We start from the raw sequence: 19431 nt of genomic DNA on the forward strand, positions 1-19431 counted from the left end.
TGGCCAACACAGATTTTCAACTCCCGCCAAAGATTTTCTATGGGGTTGAGATCTGGAGACTGACTAGGCCACTCCAGGACCTTGAAATGCCAGAATCTCACGATACACGGCCCCATTCATTCTTTCCTTTCCACGGATCAGTCGTCCTGGTCCCTTTGCAGAAAAACAGCCCCGAAGCATGATGTTTCCACCCCCGTGTTTCACAGTAGGTACGGGGTTCTTTGGAACAGGCCAGATTTTATACGGCGCCCCCCCCTCCATCAATGATTTAAATAAGCTTTCAAAAAAGTCGAATACCAGTAGTTTTTAACATCGCTTGCAATTTATAAGATAACATGCCACGCAATTTAAAATATGAAATAGAACATTTTCTTCATTTGATGACTCTATCGTTACTGCTGTAGCATAGATTAGTCAAATCAAAATGGAATTAATTTAGCAGAAAAGAATGAGGCGGAAACGACGCTTGCGTTACTTCCGGTTTACCGTAATTTTAAGTTTTATTGTTAAAATCAAAGTAATATATCTCGTAAAGGGGCACCGTGTCACGTTTGATGAGGATAAAATGTAGGGAAAGTGACGAGAAACCTTTTTATCAGTCTCGTAGTTTGAAGGTTGCTACAGTTTATGAAATTTTGAGTTCTCCATGACAGAGGCTTACTTAAACTCAGAACACACACAAAACACAATTTTATAGTATATTTAATGGCAACTACAAGGGATTTAGAGGGAAACACACCAAGGGTCTAACTAAAGAAAGAAAATAACTAATAATGGTAACATGAAGGAAAATGGGCGTACGAAAAGGGAACTAGAACATCGTGTGTTGGACTACAGTTGGAAACGTGAACGTTTACTGCGTCCAGTGCGGACGGGAGAGAGAGGACAAAGTTGAGGTCTTGTCTGAAGCTAGTAATTTCCCCCGAAATTATTAGGCACTAATGTTGCGGTCCTGGCGATAGCGTTGCGGCGTCTACTCTTGACCGTAGGCTCAAGCTGGTGGGTGGTCGTCTCTCTCTCGGGAAGTGGCTCAGGAAGCACCAATGTACACTAAATGCTTTTATTTTGAAGGTCAGACTTTTGCTTGGATGTTTTTACGCAGGTGTTGCCTGAGTGTTGCCGAGCAGACTGGGAGGGTTGTTATTGCCTTAAGTTGTGAAGAAACACTTGCTTTGTGGAATACACCTTGTCGTCTTTTGAACACTTTTTACAAAACTTAGCTTTGGATGAACGCGCATCGATTCTGAGAAATGAGGTCCGAGTCAGGTTTTTTTTTTTTTTTTTTGTACAGAAACTAATCGGATGTATGAAAACAAGGACGAAATTTAGATGAAAAGAAATCACGGACAACTGAGTTTCAACTGTATTTTTTAATGGTATCGTGTTCACGTTTTAGTTTTTTTTTTAACATTCCCGAGAACTGTCTGCATTTCCACCACACCGTCACCATCTCCTTCTGCTGACGTCCTTTTGTTCTTCCTCCAGGTGGCGTTCCCTTCAGCAGTGCCAGCCACAGGCGGCTCGATCCAACACCGAGGTTCACTCCAGTATGCTGTTGGCGTGCTAAGGTAAGCAAACCTGCCGTGCGGTTTTGCCAAGTGTGCTCCTTCGCGGATCTGGGGTGATCTGCGCGTGACGTCGCGGTTGTGGTGCTGCGTGGCGGTCCGCTCTAAGAATACAACACGCAATTATGGAAAACATTTGGTACTATGGAATTGTTTTTGAATGAATTTTGAGTCAGCGTTTCAAATTTTGGAATTCATTAACATGTTTTTTATTTAAAACATATTTGTATTCAATTGTTTTTTTTATTCTAATAATGCTTTTTGTTTAACTCCTGCTCACTCATTTTATTGTTTTAATTAATTTTAAAATACATTTTAATTTGATTAATTATTTGTATTTTGTTTTTTTTATTTTGTGTTCAATGTCGTTTAATTTGGCATTAAAGCTTGTTTTTAATTGTATTTGACATATCTGACTCATAGTTTTAATAGTACTCTTGTCATGATACAGTAGTATTTATTGTCATTGTATTTTATTTTTAGTTTAATGTATATATTTTAATTTATTTTACATATAATGTTATTTTCTTAGCAATTTCTAATGCAAAACCTTTTTTTTTTAACTTTTTAAATTTGATCCTAAATGTGTTTATTTTTGAAATTTTATTACACTTTAAAAAAATAATAAAAAATTTAATTTAAATTTGTATGATTTGACAGATGGTCGAAATTTTCCTATGCAGGGTCAGCATTTCATTTTATGCTTTTTTTGGGGGGTCATTCTGCCTGCGGACGTACTCAAGTAAAGTAAAATATTACTAAGATCAGAGTTGATCGATTTTCCTTTCAGCCCGTTACTAAACTATATCGTCCTTGCTGTGTGACGATAAAGAACATCACACACACACACGCCAACTGTTCATCACTCACTCGCCAGTTCGACTTATCCCCAAAGGCGTTGTGTCTTTAAGCGCACACACACGTACACACACGCACGCTCAACTTGTAACAATCTGGATTGTGATAATCTACCATAATCAGCCGCCACATGCCGCCTAAAAACACACTCGGGTGGCATTCCGCCGTGCCGCCTCCATGCGCCAATGTCACTACCTCCGCCGTCAATGTCACCATCGGGCGGGGGAGGGGCCGGGGGGCGAGGGGCGGTGGGGTTGTTGAACAATTTATGTTTGGCATTAGTGTAATTGAATCACGCTCGTATACCAAAAAGCGAGGTGAGGCACACGCTTGAATTATTGCAGAACGTCACACGGAAACCAGGTAAAATGTCTCAAAACGAGCCGCAAAATATACTTGCCAACACAAAAATGTGGTTTCAAGCCTCAAGCCTGCGGTACCATTTCTAGAAAAGGTTTCAAATTAGGGTTTCGAACAAGGTTAAGGGTTCTGAAGGGTTTCAGGCCTGGGTAAAGTGTTATTGTTTCAAATTAGGGTTTCAAACAAGGGTTTGTGTTTCAAGGAAGGGTTCGGGTTTCGAGCAAAGAGTTCGGGTTTCAAATTAGGGTTTTCAAGCAAGGGTCAATATTTGAAATAAGGCTTTCAAAATATATGGTTTCGAGCTACGGTTTGGGTTTCAAACAAGAGTTCGGGTTTCAAATTAGGGGTTCATAAAAAGGCTGGGATTCTAATCAGGGTTGCTAACAAGGGTTCGTGTTTTAAGGCAGGGTTCGGGTTTCGAGCAAAGAGTTCGGGTTTCAAATTAGGGTTTTAAACAAGGGTTGAGATTTGAAATAAGGCTTTCAGAATATATGGTTTCGAGCTACGGTTTGGGTTTCAAACAAGATTTCGGGTTTTAAAGGAAGGGTTAACATTTGAAATCAGGGTTTCAAAAATATATGGTTTCGAGCTGCAGTTAGCGTTTCAAACAAGAGTTTGGTTTTCAAATTAGGGTTTCATACAAAGGCTTCTAACAAGTGTTGTGGTTTCAAACAAGAGTTAGGTTTTCGGGCCGGGGTTAAGGTTTGAAAGCAGAGTTGGGGATATTTCTTCTTTGAAACTATTCCTCCTGACATTTTTTTGATCCCAGTTTTTTTGCAGCACGGGCTGCATGGAAACCGTCGAGTGGGCTCCCTCGTTCCCGACGCGGGGAACAATGTCCTCCCTCCCTTGCTCGCTCGCTCGCTGCCTCCTTGAACGAGATGGATGATAAATTCCGGTCGGGCGGCGGGCGGGCGCAACAGCTGTTGGCAGACAGGCCTGATATGAGAATAGCAGCATAGGATGAGCAGGCATTAAAAATTAATATGCTATTTAGCCTAGGTGTATTTTAGGTATTTGACATTTTCATGTCCGGACAGCCGCAATTTATTCATAGTGCAGAGAGGAGAGAGGACGGGAAAAAAAAATAAAAAATAAAATAATCGTAAAATAGGCGTCGGGCGGGTTGGGGGTGGACGGGCGCTGAGGTTTTTACGGTCCGTCCGTCTCACCTTGTCGCCGCCGCGTGCGGTCGGTCACACGATCCGAGCCGGTGGAAACTTTCGTCTAATTTTAGGGCCGCGGCATCGTCGGGTGGGACTTTCTAGTTCTCACATGCGAAAGCTTTGCTTTCGGGTTGGCTCGTTTGTTCGAATGGCGACTTAAGAGATCTGAGTGCATTTCCAATACACTATAATATTAACATTATATACACTCAAGTCCAGACACTTCAGAATTTGACAAATGTTTACAATTTTGAGTATTGCATTATTGACCAGGGATTTAAAATTTTAATTGATTTACAATTCATGATTTTAATTTAGTCGTTTAAAAATGTTTTTTTTCTGGCTTTTTTTTTTAATTACTTTTATTTAATTTAATATTTTATAATTTGAGTTTTTATTTAATGTATTTGTTTTTGTTTTTATCTTACTATTATCTTTTTAACGTTTATTTTCACGAATAAAGTTATGTTTGTTTTTTTTTCTTTTTTTTACATTCTGATTTTATTTTCTACTTTCATGTTAATTATTTTATCTATTATATTAGTTAATTTAAATTTATGTTTCATTTTTAGAATTTATCTTATTTTTCTTTTAGTTTTGATTTTAAATTAATTTCCTCTTTTTTTCACACAGTATTATTATATTAAAAATATTTTTTTTTCTTTTCAAAATCCACATTGAGTAGTTACTGAATCTCAGAAGACAAACATTAAATGTTTTTTTCATTTTTTTTTAATTTAATTTTATTTTTTTTACAGAAATCATACAGTGTTGCATTGGAAATAGGAGTTAATTTTAAAAGCGTTCTTATTGTGCGTCGGCGTGAGCGGAAGCGACAAAAGCGCGCCCAGTGTAATTTGCGAGCGTTAAATGCGCCTTAATCCCATTTGACTGCCGGCTGCCGTCGGTTCATTCGCTAGCGGTTTTGCCTCGAGGGCGTTTTCAAATGTCGCCGCTCGCCCACGGCGGCGTCCATGCTCGCTTTGACAAAAATCGCCAGCCTCGCGTAGCTCGAGTGCGCCCTCGTTGAGTTCAAATACAGTTAGGGTTTATAGCGCCACCTGTTGCTTTGGTGTCAATTTGATGGCGCGCTATTGGCTCCTTGTGTGAGATTTAAATAACAACAACAACAACAAAAAGGCCATTAATGTGCACACGATGAGTGAGTACCCAATGTGGACATTTTCAATCAGTGGTCCAGTCACTTTTGTTGCCAACGGTTGAGGCATTAATGGCTGTGTGTTGAGTTATTCGCAGGGGTAGGAAAATTACACTTTTTTAAATTCAAATCGGGTTTTCAAACTCGGGTTCGTGGTTACGGTTTTGGTTTCAAATTTGTGTTTCAAGCAAGGATTGTGGTTTCAAACAGAAATTAGGGTTTAAAAGTAAGGTTGTAAGAGTAAGTTAAAGACTATTGTTTTAAATAAGGTTTGGGGTTTCAACTCGGGTTTCAAAGCGGTGCTAGGGTTTCAAGACTGAAATAGACTTTCAAAGTTGGGATCAAGCTTCAAAGTAAGGTTTCAACCAATGCTTTCAAAGCAGGGTTAGGATTTCAAATTAGGTTGGGTTTCAAGACAGGTTTGTGGTTTCAGACAAGGATTAGGTTTTCAAAATTGGGTTTTAAATTAGGAGTAAGGCTTCAAGCCATGTTTATGGTTTCAAATGGGGGTTAAGGGTTAAGATTTGAGTAAGTGTCCCAAGCCTGAGGTAGGGTTTTTTAAGTAGCCAGTTAATGAAGTGCCCAGTTTGGATGGTTTCACTTAAAGGTGTACTCACTTTTGTTGCCAGCAATTTGGATTTAGAGTTACTTTCCACTGTATTGCAGACTCGTAAATACACTGAATGCCGTAACCGCTGCGTTTAACACCTTAACCTCGGTTACGGCGGCGAGGCGGCGGCAGGTTGTCCGACGGCGGGGAAAGCGGGAAGGCGGCTTTCGCACGCTCAGCTTCTCCGTCTTCCCGCTCTTGCTACAAAGCGGGCGAGGAATCAAAGCCCCCCGAGTGCCGCGCGCACTATATGAAAAAGAAAATGTCTTAACAAGCGTCGTTTTTTTTCCCCCTCCTCTTAAGCGGAAGCGTTTGACACGAAGTCTTTCAACTTCACACGACGACTGCGAGGGGAAGTCAAGAAGAGAAGAAAGCGTCGCCGTCGAGTTGTATTTCTAATGGCGCGGTGACTTTGAGTCGGCGGCCTCCTGTCGCTCGCCGTCACTCAAGTGTCGTCGTTTGCGTAGTGAAGCCTTCAAATAGCGCCGCGTGCCTTTCGCGCCGCGACCGCGATCATCGGCGGCCGCTCGACTGCCGCGTCGCTCATTTCAACCGCGCTCGACTGACGGACCCCGACGACTCAATGCAACACCTGCGCTGCTTCTACATCGAGGGCGAGGGTTTCAAATTTGGGCTCTAAGCAAGGTTTAGGGTTTCGAGTTAGGGTCTGAAGCCAAGGTTAGGGTTTTAAAGTAGGCTTTGGGTTTCAATGCATGGTTGCTATTTCAAACGACTGCTACTTTAAAAGTAGGGTCTCAAGAGAAGGGTTTAGGGTTTTAAGCCTGGGTCAGGGTTTCAAGCCAGAGTTAGAGTTTCAAAGTAGGGTTTTAAACCCGGGTTTGGGTTTTAAACCATGGGTAGTGTTTCAAGTCAAGGTTTGAGTTTCAGTTTAGGGTTTGAAGTTAGGTTTGTGAGTAAATGTTAAGGTTTTGAACTAGGATTAAGGTTTTAAAGTAGGGTTTCAAGACAGGGTTAGAGTTTAGAATTGGGTTTTCAAGTTAGGCGTGGAAGTCAAGGTTAGGGTTAACCTTGGGTTCAAGTTTGAAACTGGGGTTAAGGTTCATTTGGTTGTGTTCGTGCGTTCCCCAACCGCAAACGTCTTCGAAAGAGTTTGTGAAATTTCTACCAAACGTTTATGTTGCACGCTAGACAGATGGACGATACTCAATTATTCAAAAGTTAAATTCCGAAGCTTTTTTTTTTGTTTGTTTGTTTGTTTTGTTTTTTTTCCCGTCCGAGCTCAAAGTTTGATTGTCATTCGTCGCCGCTCACATCTTTCATTGCGTTTGGAGTTTCGTTGTTTCGTTTGAATTCTTGTAAATGTGTTTCTCATTCCCATAAAAGTGATGTTCCGCCATCGTACAAACGCTTCCACAAGGGACATTCCCCCCCCCCCCCCCCCCTCCCAATCCAGCCCATTTCCCTCTTTGACTTTCCATTGTGGCTGGCGTCGGCCCGCCTGCTCGCTCGCTCGCTCGCCACCGCTAGCTTCCTGAATTAAAGCGGCGGCTTCCTGTTCTTTGATATGCACGGCCACATCTGGGCCGCCGCTCGCCGGGCCGCACCGCTTAATAACAATCACCTTCCCTTTCACTGGGCCCTGATTGTTTCTAATTGGCCCTGACAGATAGTAGCTGACAGGCCGCCGCCGCCGCCCCTCCCTGCGTGACCCGCGCTCGCTCGCTGCACTTATAAGGCCTGTCATTTTTAATATTTGATTTTCGCTTCGTAAAAAGTTATGTGTTTTAGAGCCGTCACCCTCCCTCCCCCTCAATCATATCATGAAATCAGTTTTTAAGTGAAGCGGCGGAGGCGGCAAAGGCGGCGGACGTCCGTCCCTCGCCTCTTGGCCCCCGTCTCCCTTTTTAAAGCCCCACCCCCCACCTCCTCGTCCCTCTTTGCTTAATTGTCCCGCTGGCTTCATCATTCCCGGCCCTCGCCGCTTCCTCCTGTCGCCTCCGTTCAGCTTCTCGCCGAGTGCGCGGCGGCGGGATCACGCATCCAATATTCACACGTGCGGTGGGAGCGTTTGGACAAATGGCGTCCACATCTGAGCACGCCTCAAGTGTTATTTGCACGCCATTGATTCCCGTTAAAGGTGTACGGCGCGGCGTGGAAGGCACATCGGGCCGGTCGGCCGATCATTAAATGAAAAGACGGATTCATCGACAGCTTGACGGATGACATTTTGTGGCGCGATCCATATTGGCCTTCAATAAAAACACAATTTGGAGCTTAAGACAAAGAGGAAGGCGGAGGGGGATGGGGGGGGGAGGTGGGCTAGAATGGAAAATATTGTATCTTCACCTCCTGATGTCCAGCACAAACGCAGGAAATGTCATCTTTTAAATATTTGCAATCAGGGCGTCGGTTTATGCCTGGAGGAGCGCCCGGTGGTGATGGACAGGCTGAATTCAGACGCAATCGTTAAGGGTCATCGGACCATTTGCGGTTCTGGTTTCCTTTGTGTGTTTGTGTACATCGATGTGTTTAGATTACGACAGTGTGTCTGAAAAAGAGCACATTGTGTGACGGGACGGACAGGACACGCTTACGTGTTTTATTGTAAACCAAAGATCCAAACAGAGAACTAATAAGCGACCAGAAACAAGTCCTAACCGGAGATGAACAAAAACTCTCAACAAAGAAAGAATCCAAATCAGAGATTCAACAAGAGAACCAGATACCTCCATAGAGACTCAGTTTTAGACAAAACCAGAACCCCAAGAAGTGTCCCAATCAGACTCGACAAGAGAACTAGTACTCACAAGAGTCCCAAACAGTCTTAACAAGAGACGTAACACCGGGTTCCATCTACATATACGACCCAAATGCTAAACAGAAGATTCTATTCAAAAAGCCAACCAGACCCATTATCCACAGAAGAGTACGCCCCAAAAGAGATAGCAACCAGAAACTCGAACACAAGGCATGAAATTAAGTCCCATTTACAGACACAAGCCAAATCCCAACCACAGTACCAAGCAGAGAACAGAAGATCAGAGAATCAACACAAAGACTCAACTAGAGGCCAAACTGGTATTCCTGAAGGTCTCAACCAGAAATAGACCAATAGATCGAACCGAGTGCCGACTTCAGATAACCCACAATTCCCAATCGCAGTACCAGAGAGTCAATCAGATGATCAGGTAAAGCACAACTGGGTTAGGGTAAACCGTTGGAGTTAGGATAGGGTTTAGAGTTTTCGTTGTGGTGGATTAAGGTTAATGTTAGGATTAGTAAAGGGTCCAGGTTACGGCTAGGGTTAGAGTTCAATTTGGGTTAGTTTAGGGTTCTTCAAGGTGAGGGTTTATCTTAGGTCAGGTTTAAGATTTGGTTTGATCGGAGTTAGGGTTGTTCAGATTAAGGTTTTGTGTTTGTTTAGGGTTCAAATTAGGCTTGGATTGGGGTTGCACTTGGGTTTGGGTTTGGTTTAGGGTTAGGGTTGATTACGGCTTGGGTTAAGGTAGCGTTGAGTTTGCGGCTTGGGTTTAGGGTAAGGGTAAGGGTTAGTTAGGGTCATTATTTATGATAGGTTAGTTCGAACGCAGTTTGAACGCACTTTTGGGTTCTTTTAGTTGCAAACGCACAGAAGAACAAACCCGTCCTTAACAGCGCACACTCGCCCTCGGAAGCCTCCCATCCCCCGTTCGCTCATCCACTACCGCCACACACTTCTTCCATTCCGGGACCCCCAGGTGCCCCCGGGCGCGCCCAGTACCCGACGCCACGCTGCGCCTTTCAGCCGGCGACATCCACACAACTAATTGGAGTCGGGCTGCGTGTTTTCACTAAAGGCGCTCTTTAATTACATGGGAGCCGGGAATGAGTATTTTGGGAACGTGTGTGTGTGTGTGTGTGTGTGTGTGTGGCTTCAAACAAATGGAGCGCACCAAAAGCAATATTTGTTTTGCCGTGATTAACAAACTGGCCGGGCAATTTGTAAATCAAAAAAAACCAAAAAATGTGGAGGATACTTACAGTCCTTAATGAACTTTTGCTCCCGGCCTGGACTCGCTTGGACCCTGCCCCCCGTTTTTCTTATCCCGTCTTGTGCCGGTCCTTGCTCATGAGAGCTTTATTAATAAGTGGGTGAATAATGTAAAGAGTATTGTTTTCTCCCAGCTTTGTATTAATAAACATGAATGAATTTATTGGCTATTCGGCAAAGCGTGATTAACGCACATTAATGTCGGGATATTGCTCAGTGTGCCCTGCAACACCGGGGCGCTCGTCCCGCCCCCGCCTCGGCAAAAAAAACTCCACAACAAAAAGAAAAAGCATGAAATATTTATGGCGGGATATGAATGCTTTTGTAAAAGAAAATAGCAAGTTATTAATCCTCTGATTAACAACTGATTAACCTTTTTTATTAAACACGTGATCCGTGCACCATCGACTCCGGGATACGTCGTGTTGACTGCGCGGCGGAATAATTATTTTTGTGTCTTTTATAATTGCAAAAAACGCATGGCTGAACTATATGTGTGTGTGTGTGTATGTGTGTGTCTTAAGGCAACACACACACACACACACGCAGGCATGAATAAGATGGAGGATAAAGCCCAAGTGCAAACATAATGAACAAAATTCCGGCGCGCTGGAGGAGAACAAGAGCCTAAATTTAGCCGGCGATCTGCTTAAAACAATGGCATTTAATTCACATATCCGTTTATTCGGCGCGGGGTGGGAACGCGAGCGGCAAAGGCAGGATAAAAACAACAAAAAAAAGAAAAAAAAAACAAGAGTATTGAAGGACAAAACATGCGCTGCCAAGGCTCATCTCGCCGCTATTGTCTGCGTATTTTTAGTCGCCGTCAAGCCCAAAGACAATTATGACTTCCGCACTCGGCAAATCCACCCGCCCTTCTCATGTTTGTACTTAGTTGTTTATTTTGTGCCATTGTTTCAGACAGGCTCAAGAACAGTGGAGTTTATCGCCATCATCTCTTTCAGTTTAATGGTGACAAACGCATCGACGGGAATTAGGAACAACTCCAACTTCTCGAAGCGTTAGCTCTTCGTCGTACGATGCCGGAAGACTGCGGCTTTCGCCGACTTTCTGGATTATTGCGCGTTATTGTGTTTATTTCTATGGTGCAAAGCGGCGGTTATGGTGAGCAACGATCGCGTAAATGATCTGACCCGTATATTGTCCGGCGCTGCCTTGGGACCCACGTGACCCAACTTATAGGCCGTCGCGCGGCAAATTTTTGGACTTGCGAGCAAAAACTTGACAAGCAGCAGTTTGGAATTAGTGAACCATTCTCGAAAAAACGATTTTTCCAGGTCAAGTTTCCTGTCAAACGAAACAGAAAACAAAGAGAATTACATGTTACATGTGAAAGGCCATAGATTGGCTAACAAGCCACGGATACTTGAACAGAAACGGTGAAGCGATGCGTGAAGACAAGTAATATAACAATACCCGCAGGCATGTTATGCTTCATCGTCTGTGAGAGAACGACTAATATTAGTGCAGTGTAACGGATTAGTAGCGTCTCTGTTCATTTCAATGGGGAAGGATGATTTGAAGTGTTTTGGGTTGCGAGCGCGGTCACAGAAGACATGGTAGTTGTATGTCAAGGCGGCACCTTCCATGCATGTGACTCAGCATGCAGTGAACTTTTTGTTTTGGTTTTTTTTTTGTTTACTCTGTGGATTATTGCTGTTGTGCAAGGCAGCGTGTGGATGACCTGCACCTCTTCCAAGCGTGCCAAACTTGCATTTGCATGGGGGGTGGGGTGGGGGGGGGGATGATCATCATCCTAACAATGATTATTAGAATTTCTAGAAGTCGTCACTTGGATTCATCACATGCATTCCTTCACGTCAAGATACATTTCCATTTTTTTCCGCAACTGTTTCTTTCCTCTCTCCGTGCCTCGGAATTTTCTCTGCTTTTTTTTTGTCAGAAACACGTTTTTTTTTGTTTTTGGTTTTTTTCGTTTTTGTTTTTTTTCGTTATATTGTACAAGTTGCCGGTTATTATGAATAACTCACAAAGAGCAATCATATTGCAATAATTGTTCATGACCGAGTGTGCAATAAATATTTTTTTTTTTTCCGATTGTACATCAGTTAATTTCTGTTACGCAAAGTAGCAGTTAACTTTAATAGCTCACAAGGAACAATATAATTAGTTACGTCGGCATTTATTTGCCACGCTTTATGAAAGCTGGCTGAAATTTTACCGATTCCAGTTTTTGTTTTAATTATTTTTTTCAAAAAGTAACCAGCCCGGAAAGATGTTATCATACGATATAACAACATAATGCTAAACTTCAATGTAAGTTTGGGTTCTTCTCCTGCATATTGTAAAAAAAAAATATAAAAAATTTTGTGTTGTCTCTCTAGCACATTGTCGAGTGCTTGCACGTTTTCAACAAACGCGTCAAAATGTTGACGCAAGTGGGAGGAAGTCGTTTGTGGCTTCGCTCGTCCCGTCGCGGCGGCAGCGGCGGCGTCTCCGTGACACGTCGCTGAAGGCGGCTTTGTTTTGCCCAAATCGTCTCACTCGCCTCTAATGAGCCATTACGCCGTCTTTTGTTTTCCTTTCGGCGAGACGACATTCCGGAGCGACGGAGCTCGTCTTCAAACCGTCTCGCCGCCAAAGTGTGGAATTCACAGAAGTTAACGTAAACTTTGATTTGGTTTGTTTTAATGCTTTGAATGTGTGCCTGCTTAACCCACTGAGCTTTTTCTTAAAGTCCCTGCAAAGTAAAAAAAAAAAAAAAAAAGAAAAAGAGAAGAGAGTTGTTAACAACCCTGACAAATTTGAATGATTAAAACAAATCTTCAAGATAGTGACTCACTGCGAACAACGAGGCACTCTAATGCAGCCCCGCCAACTCCATGCCCCGGTCCACCCGCCGGCTGTCAAGTCCAAGCCCGCGTGTACTCACGGCCCACGACGAGGCGCTTTAAAGACCGACAGGCGCGCGTTTCTGCGGGGCCCTGTGCAAATGTGGTGGAAACACAGACAGTTCTCTTGAAAACTGCAAGCATATAACCAAAACGGACTTTGGAGCACCTAAACCAATGAGTGATATTTGTGTTTTCACGCGCACTGTGCGTTAAAGGAAGTATAACACGTTACGGAGCATTGCGCATAGTCGGGCCTGGAGGTGGGAGACGCGCGGGTGGGGTCTCCGCGAAAGCTAGTTAGCGCGCGTACTTGCTAGGGCGGTTGGAAGTGTGCCCAATGGCATTCTCCTTTTTTAAGAGAGCAAAACAAAAATAAATAAATAAATAAAATAAAATGGTAATCCCGACTACCCAACTAGCAAAAAGTACAAGACAAGAATAATAAGAATAATAACTGGAATATTTACTTTTTTAGTTCCATGTATATGTTTTCGCCATATTTACATTTTGTCGAATGTGTTTGGATTCAATAGGTTTTTGGAAATTGTTTTTTAAATGTAGCCATTTATTTTGGATGTGTTGTGACAATATTTATGAACGGTTTTGTGTTTTATAAAAAAAAAAAAAAAAGCTACATATGTATGTGTGTGTATGTTTTCATTATTTTCATGAAATAAACGAATGTTTGACATTTCTAACAGAAGAAATTGAGGTGTAGTAGTTCTCCGAGTTTTCTTTTCCCAACTTTCCCCAACTCGGGTCTTGTGCAGCCATCACGTTTTTTCTGCTTTTGTAATTCCCAGCGAGTTGTCTCGCCATTCAGGCAGAGACAATGCAACGCGAGATAATACCGTTGACTCTTTTACACTGGGCCGGACGTGTTGACTTGTTTGTGTTCGTCTCCTTTGGTATTCCCGAAGGCGTCCGAGTCGGACGAGAGCGTCAAGTGCGACGCCGGGCTTCCTTTTGTCCGCTAGTCCGCAGGGGGGCGTCGCTTGAGCCTGCACGGCATCACCTCTCGGCATGAAATCTCTATTTTGCAGCTGAAAAGCTTCTTGCGTCACTAGCTACCCATTTAAGCAGGGGGAGTAGTAACACTTCATAGCGTACCACAGTAGTGGTCGTAACAATGTCGCAAACAAACGGTTTCAGCTTCTTGCGCCACCACCCATTTAAGCGGAAGATTCAGTTGCAGCTGGAAGCGCAGATTTGCAAGAGAGGAAAAGCAGAGGAGCCACTCGTAACTGGCGGGAAAAAAAACCCAGTAGAAGTATAGTATGGTCATCACAAAAAGAAAACACAATTTCAACTACTACCCGTTTAGGCGGCGAGTCACTTGAAATTGGAGAAGACTTAAGACCTCTCAGATGCCCCAAAACACATCGCGGAGTGACATTTATAAAGGGAAGGTAATAGTGATATTAATTTGGCAAATCTGCGTTCCGTCGTCCTCCCTTGCCACCACCGCTACCCGTTGAAGCGGCGGAGTCGTCGCAGCAGGTGGCGCAAAAATTGCAGGAGAAGAGAAATGGCTCGTTGTAGAAATTTCAGTGGTCATAATTCAATTTCAAAAATCAGCATTTCGTCGCCCGCCTCGCCCACAGCCTCACACCTCCGCTGCCCGTTTAAGCGGTGCACTCGGTCGCGACTGGCGGCGCAAAGCTTCAAGAGCAAATAAAACCAGTGTATGCACTGCATCTGAAAAGCAGCCACCCACCTCCACTACCCGTTTAAGTGGCGGAGTCGTCGCAACTGGTGGCCCAAAATTTAAAGAGAGGAGGGGTGGGGGGGGGGGGAAGCTCCTTAGCCACTTCGCATCTGTGGAGTTGGACGGCGGATTTAAGTGGAGACGGCGAAAAAGCGGGGATGTTTTGTTGCCGATGTATTATTCATGGGGGCTAATGCATTGTTTCTGTTTCTTTTTGTTGTCGGGCGGAAAGGTTGGCAGCTCGGCGTTTGTGCTGAAATGAGAAGTTTGAAAGACGCGGCGGTATCTCTCTATTTTGTATTTATATGGCTTATATGTGTGTGTGCGCGCGCGCGTGTGTGTGTGTGTGTGTGCGCGAGAAAGCGCTTTGAAATCGGCGCCTTAAATGTTAAATGGGGGTTGAAGCCTGCCTGAACTAATTTGTAGAGCTTTGCACCGTGTTGACATTTAAATGCGATAAGAATAGCAAAGTGTAGCAGTCGACCTATTTTGAAGATGCCTTCCCGACGCGTCGGCATCAGGCGCGGCCTATAATTAATAAAAAAAGACAGGCCTCCCTCGCTGAAGATTTGATTATAATACCAGCTCATAAACAGGCCGAGGAAGAGGAGGAGGAGGAAGAAAAGGGGTGAAGACGAGAAGAGGAGGAATGACGAGGGAGGTGGAGGGTGGGCACCTGCTCTTTGAGGCGCATTGTGTCGGCTGGATGCTGTGCGATCACATTACTCTGATCCTGCCTCGCTTGTTTGAGAAGGGGGCTGGGGGGGGGGGGGGGCGGGTGGCGGCGAGGTAGGGGCCGGGGGGTGGGGTGCGTAAAGGCGGGGGCGAAGGGGGTGCGGCGGGATCTGCGAAATCAGCATGCAAATAACAGCGCATTGTTAACTTAATCAGATGCAGAATGGGGGGTGGGGGTGGGGGGGGGGGGGGCTGAAGAAAAGACGGTGAGGAGGGCATGCGCATTGCAACTGCACACCAAACGCGTCGGCGGGGGTGGGAGGTGGGGTAAAGGTGGCGCTCGGCCCGGTGTACAAAATTTGGCGCGGCCCAAAATTTCAGGACGGGAAAAAAGCAGTCGTAGGATTTATCGTGGTCTTTGCGGCCGGCTAGTCGTTTGGGTGTGTGTGTCCGCGCGCGCGTGTGTGCGTGCGTGTGTCTGCCGCCTGGCTCTCGGCCTGCTGCAAATGTCAAAAAGTCCGAGCGGGCGTCTTCCCAGAAGGCCACTGTGCCCAATTTAAATAAAACATTCCGGCCGTTTAGCACCTCATCAGACGCAAAAACTCGAGACGCTCCTCGCACTTTACACACGTGTTTGTTTTACATATTTCGATGCACTCAAGTCAGATCAGGAGGCGGGAGGGAGGCTTTCATAAGTGTGTGCGCGTGCGTGCGCAACCTTGGCGTGGGGAGATAAGTGTGAGATGATAGTGAAGGTCAGTCAGGGTGGGAAAGAAATGCGAGATATGAAAAGCGTTGGGCGCGCGGGCGCTGGCGGCGCGGGGAATGCCGGGACGCCGCGCACAACTGGGTTTTTGTTCGCGCGTCCAGATTAAAAACTCGAACAACTTTATTAGCGCGGCGCTGACCTCTGCCGAGTGTCGCAACGTGCTACGTTTTGTCACTCGCTGTGGGTTAGTTAGCAGGGTTACACACAAAAAGACGCAACACTTTGACCAGCGGTGTTGCTGCAGGAAGAACTTGCAAATATTTGGTGGCAATCCAGGTTTCGGTCCATTTGCCTTGGTGGTTAGTTATCAGTAATTGGTTGGATAATAAGTCGGTTAGTAATCGGTTAATAGCGGCCAAAAAAAGTTTGAAAGTTGGTTATTGGATCAGTTTAGTCTGTCAGATACTGTACCTAGCACGTTCGACCGGTTAGTTTAGCCGTTAGTTCTTCTGTCAGTTCCTGACTTGGTTGTTTCTTCAGTTATTTAGTTAGATTTTAGTATGTTTGTGTAAATGAGTTGGTCAGCTTTTCTATTAGTTTTTGTTAGTAGTAGTTTGTCAGTAATCTAGTTTGTCTGGTATTTTATTCGTTAGCTCATTTGTCATTTTGTTCGTCGCTTTGTTTTTTGTTTGTTTTTCAGTTAGCCCATTTTGGCAGTTAGTCGGTGAGTTCATCTGTTAGTTTGTCAATGTGTTAGTCAGTTAGTTAGTCATCCAAGTCAATTTTACCGTCTGCCAGCGTCAGGGGGGAGTGACCCGCCAAATGCTTGTGGGCATGTCGCTGTGAACTGTAGCGACAGGCTAAGGTAACATTAGCATAGCACATTAAAAAGAAAATAAGAAATCCCCGCAAGTCCCTCAAATCTTCCTTGTTTGTCTGCTTCAAATTCTGTGACGTCCTCCTCCAGGATTTGAACGCTGAACAGACGTTTTCTGCCGTTGGATTCCGGTAAACGCTTCTCTTTTGGTGCTTTCATGGCGCCAACCTTGGCAGAGCGGCAAACGCCGTCGCGCTGGCGCGTTTCTTCCCGACGTGTAGTTTTTAGCGTCCCCGTGGAAACGCTTTCACGCGATGCGTGTGAACTTAAGCGCGGTCGCCAGCCGTCCGCTGTGATCAGGACGACGCGCTCGCTTATGTCCCCGCCGAGACCACGCCCCTGCAAAGCACTCGCTGCGCCCGAGCAGATAATGATCTCGGCACGAGTTGCGCTGCATCTCGCGCGACACCGGCGCTGTCGTTTTTATTGGATGAAAGGCCGCAAAGACAACTAAAAGGAGCATTTCCTGATAACTCGGATAAGAAGATAAATGGGTTTGCTTCAACAGGAAGTGTGGCACTTCTCCAGTTTCCGACAGCAACTCTACAGAGGGTACGCAGAACGTGGATGCAGCGGGGCGAGTACAAAGAGTACACCTGGTATGCCGCCACCTAGTGCACTGGAGGGCAACAGTGTCACTTGTTGTTTTTGAGGATTGTTTGGCCTTCATCATTGGCTGGTTGGTTTGTTAGATTGTTGCATAGTGCTTGCTAGTTTTTTTTTTTTTTTTTTTTAAGGTTTATAAGTCTTTTCATGTGTTTGTTAGTAAAAGTGCTGGTTAGTTTGACAATAACTTTGTCATTTTGCTAGCTCATTAGTTAGCTACTTGGCTCCGCAGTGGTTTAGACTGTTAGTTAACCACTTCATTTTTCATCGGTTCAGTTTCTGCGATCGACCTTTAGAACATCCACGAGTTCATCTCTTACTTCTTAATTGATTTTTTTGTCAGTTAGTGAGAGTGTTTGTCAGTTAACTCTAGATCAGAATTGTGTATTAGTTCCGAACTTGTTTGTTTCATCAGTTGGTTGGTTAGTAAGAAGCCATGCCATCTTGGTGTACAAAGTAGCTCAAGTCGTCTTTTCCCCATTGTCGTCGAGACGAGCTCTGAAAGAGGAAGTGTGCCACTTCTCTGGTAACTCTTCAGAGGGTGTACGCAGGAAGTTGAGGTGGGCCTTATCAAAGACGGAAAGATTGAAGACGCCGCCATTCAAGGCGGACTTTGACTATTGAAGAATCGCGTTTGCTTTGTGGTTGAAGAGCATATGGAGCCTCTCGCTACCTGTATCTTATCTGCTCAAAGAGGAAGAAGAAGAAGAGGAGGAGGAGGCGGAGGAAGAAGAAGACGCTTAGACATTGAAGAATCATTCAATTACCCCAAAATAATTACCTGACTGGCTTCCTGTAAGCAGCGCCACTAATTAGCTGCCGACGTTTGTTTTAGCGGATAAAAGCGTCGAGAGAGGAAGTCCCAAACTCCCAGCGAGGAAGAGGGGGCACCGCCGTCGCGACGGCCACTTTGACGGACATGTTGCCCGTCGCCGCCGTGCCGCTAATTAGTTGTGCCGCGATTAAAAAGTCTCCCCTTAGCAAATGGAACCCCGGCGTGGCGTGGCAGCACCTGTCACAACAACTCCTCCCTCTTTAACGCCGCCGCCGTTATGCAAAACGCCGGCCAAATGCAATTATTTCGGATTTCCCGAAGAACCGACGCAACCGTCGGATGTGGAAAGACAAAATGACTGCCGGCATGACCGCCACCTACAGGACTGGAGGGAAACAGTGTCACCTGTCCATTCAGACAGTTAGTTCAGTCAGTTATTTTGTTTGTTTGTTTGTTCCACAATGAGTTTCATCAGTTTTTCTACTTTGACAGTTTTTTTTTGTAGTTTGCCACTTATTTTGTTAGCTTGTTTCTTTGTTAGTTCAACTGTGAATTTGTCAGTTAGTTAATTTGTCTCTCAGTTAGTCAGTTATTCCTTAGTACAGTTAGTTAGTTGGTTACAGTTAGTTTCTCTGTAAGTTAGTGAGTGTTGGGGCCCGTTAGTTTGTTTTTCGGTGTCTTAGTTCAACAGTGAGTTTTCTTGACAGTTACTTTGGTTGTTGGTTAGTTTGTCAGTTTAATGGTTAGTTTGTCAATCAGTTATTTAGTTTGTGTCTTTGTAATAGCCACCATGAGTTTTTCAGTCAGCTCGTTTGTCTGTTTCCTTTTTCGACAGTGAGCTTTGGTTGTTCCTTTTTGTGTGTTAGTTTCGTTAGTCAGTTAGTTGAATTAGTTTGTCAGTCAGTTAGTTTGCTGGTTAGTCAGTTATTTCGTTTTGCTTGTTGCACAGTTATCTCTTCAGTTAGTGAGTTTGTTAGCTTGATCATTAATTTGTCAGTTTGCTTGTCAGTTCGATGGTTAGTAAGTGTATTAGTTTCTATTCCACCATGACTTTCTCAGTTCCCTAGTTTATTAGTCTGACATTTATTTATTTTATTTGTTTTGTTTTTCAGTTCTTTCATTAGTTCGTTTGTCAGCGAGTCAGTGAATTAGTTAATTTGTCAGTTAGTTTCATTAGTTAAGCAGGTAGGTTCTTTTGTCAGTTTGTCCCTCTTCACCGTTGCTGCCATTGTAAAAATAGAGGCCGGCGTGAGCGAAAACGCAATTATTTCTGATATTTCCAGAAATTGAAGCCCCCGCGATTCTCGTGACGTTTATTCGTGCGTGTTAACTCGGTCGGCCTTCGCATGCGACGCTGATGTAAGCGAGCGCGGACACACTGTGGCCATTGTCTCCTTAATGGCTGCCGTGTTTGTTGTGTCCTTGTTTTCTGAATGACTTGACAGGAAGAAGAGTCTCGCACAAATGTGGACACACACAAAGCAAAAGGCCACACA

The 19431-nt window shown here is 44.4% G+C and overlaps 1 protein-coding gene across 5 annotated transcripts in view; it reads left to right on the forward strand.

The window, feature by feature from the left end:
- The window catches only part of znf536 (zinc finger protein 536), a 187973-nt gene that overhangs the window by 73522 nt on the left and 95020 nt on the right, over positions 1–19431 (forward strand). For all 5 annotated transcript variants that reach the window (XM_061764985.1, XM_061764982.1, XM_061764987.1 and 2 more), the window contains one exon: positions 1486–1568. Coding sequence is in view for 2 of the 5 variants with exons in the window: in XM_061764982.1 (XP_061620966.1) it covers positions 1486–1568 (83 nt within the window). In the remaining 3 variants the exon portion in view is untranslated. The remainder of the gene's footprint in view (positions 1–1485; positions 1569–19431) is intronic.

Source organism: Phyllopteryx taeniolatus, unplaced genomic scaffold, assembly GCF_024500385.1.
Source record: "Phyllopteryx taeniolatus isolate TA_2022b unplaced genomic scaffold, UOR_Ptae_1.2 contig_24, whole genome shotgun sequence".
Lineage (NCBI taxonomy): Eukaryota > Metazoa > Chordata > Actinopteri > Syngnathiformes > Syngnathidae > Phyllopteryx > Phyllopteryx taeniolatus.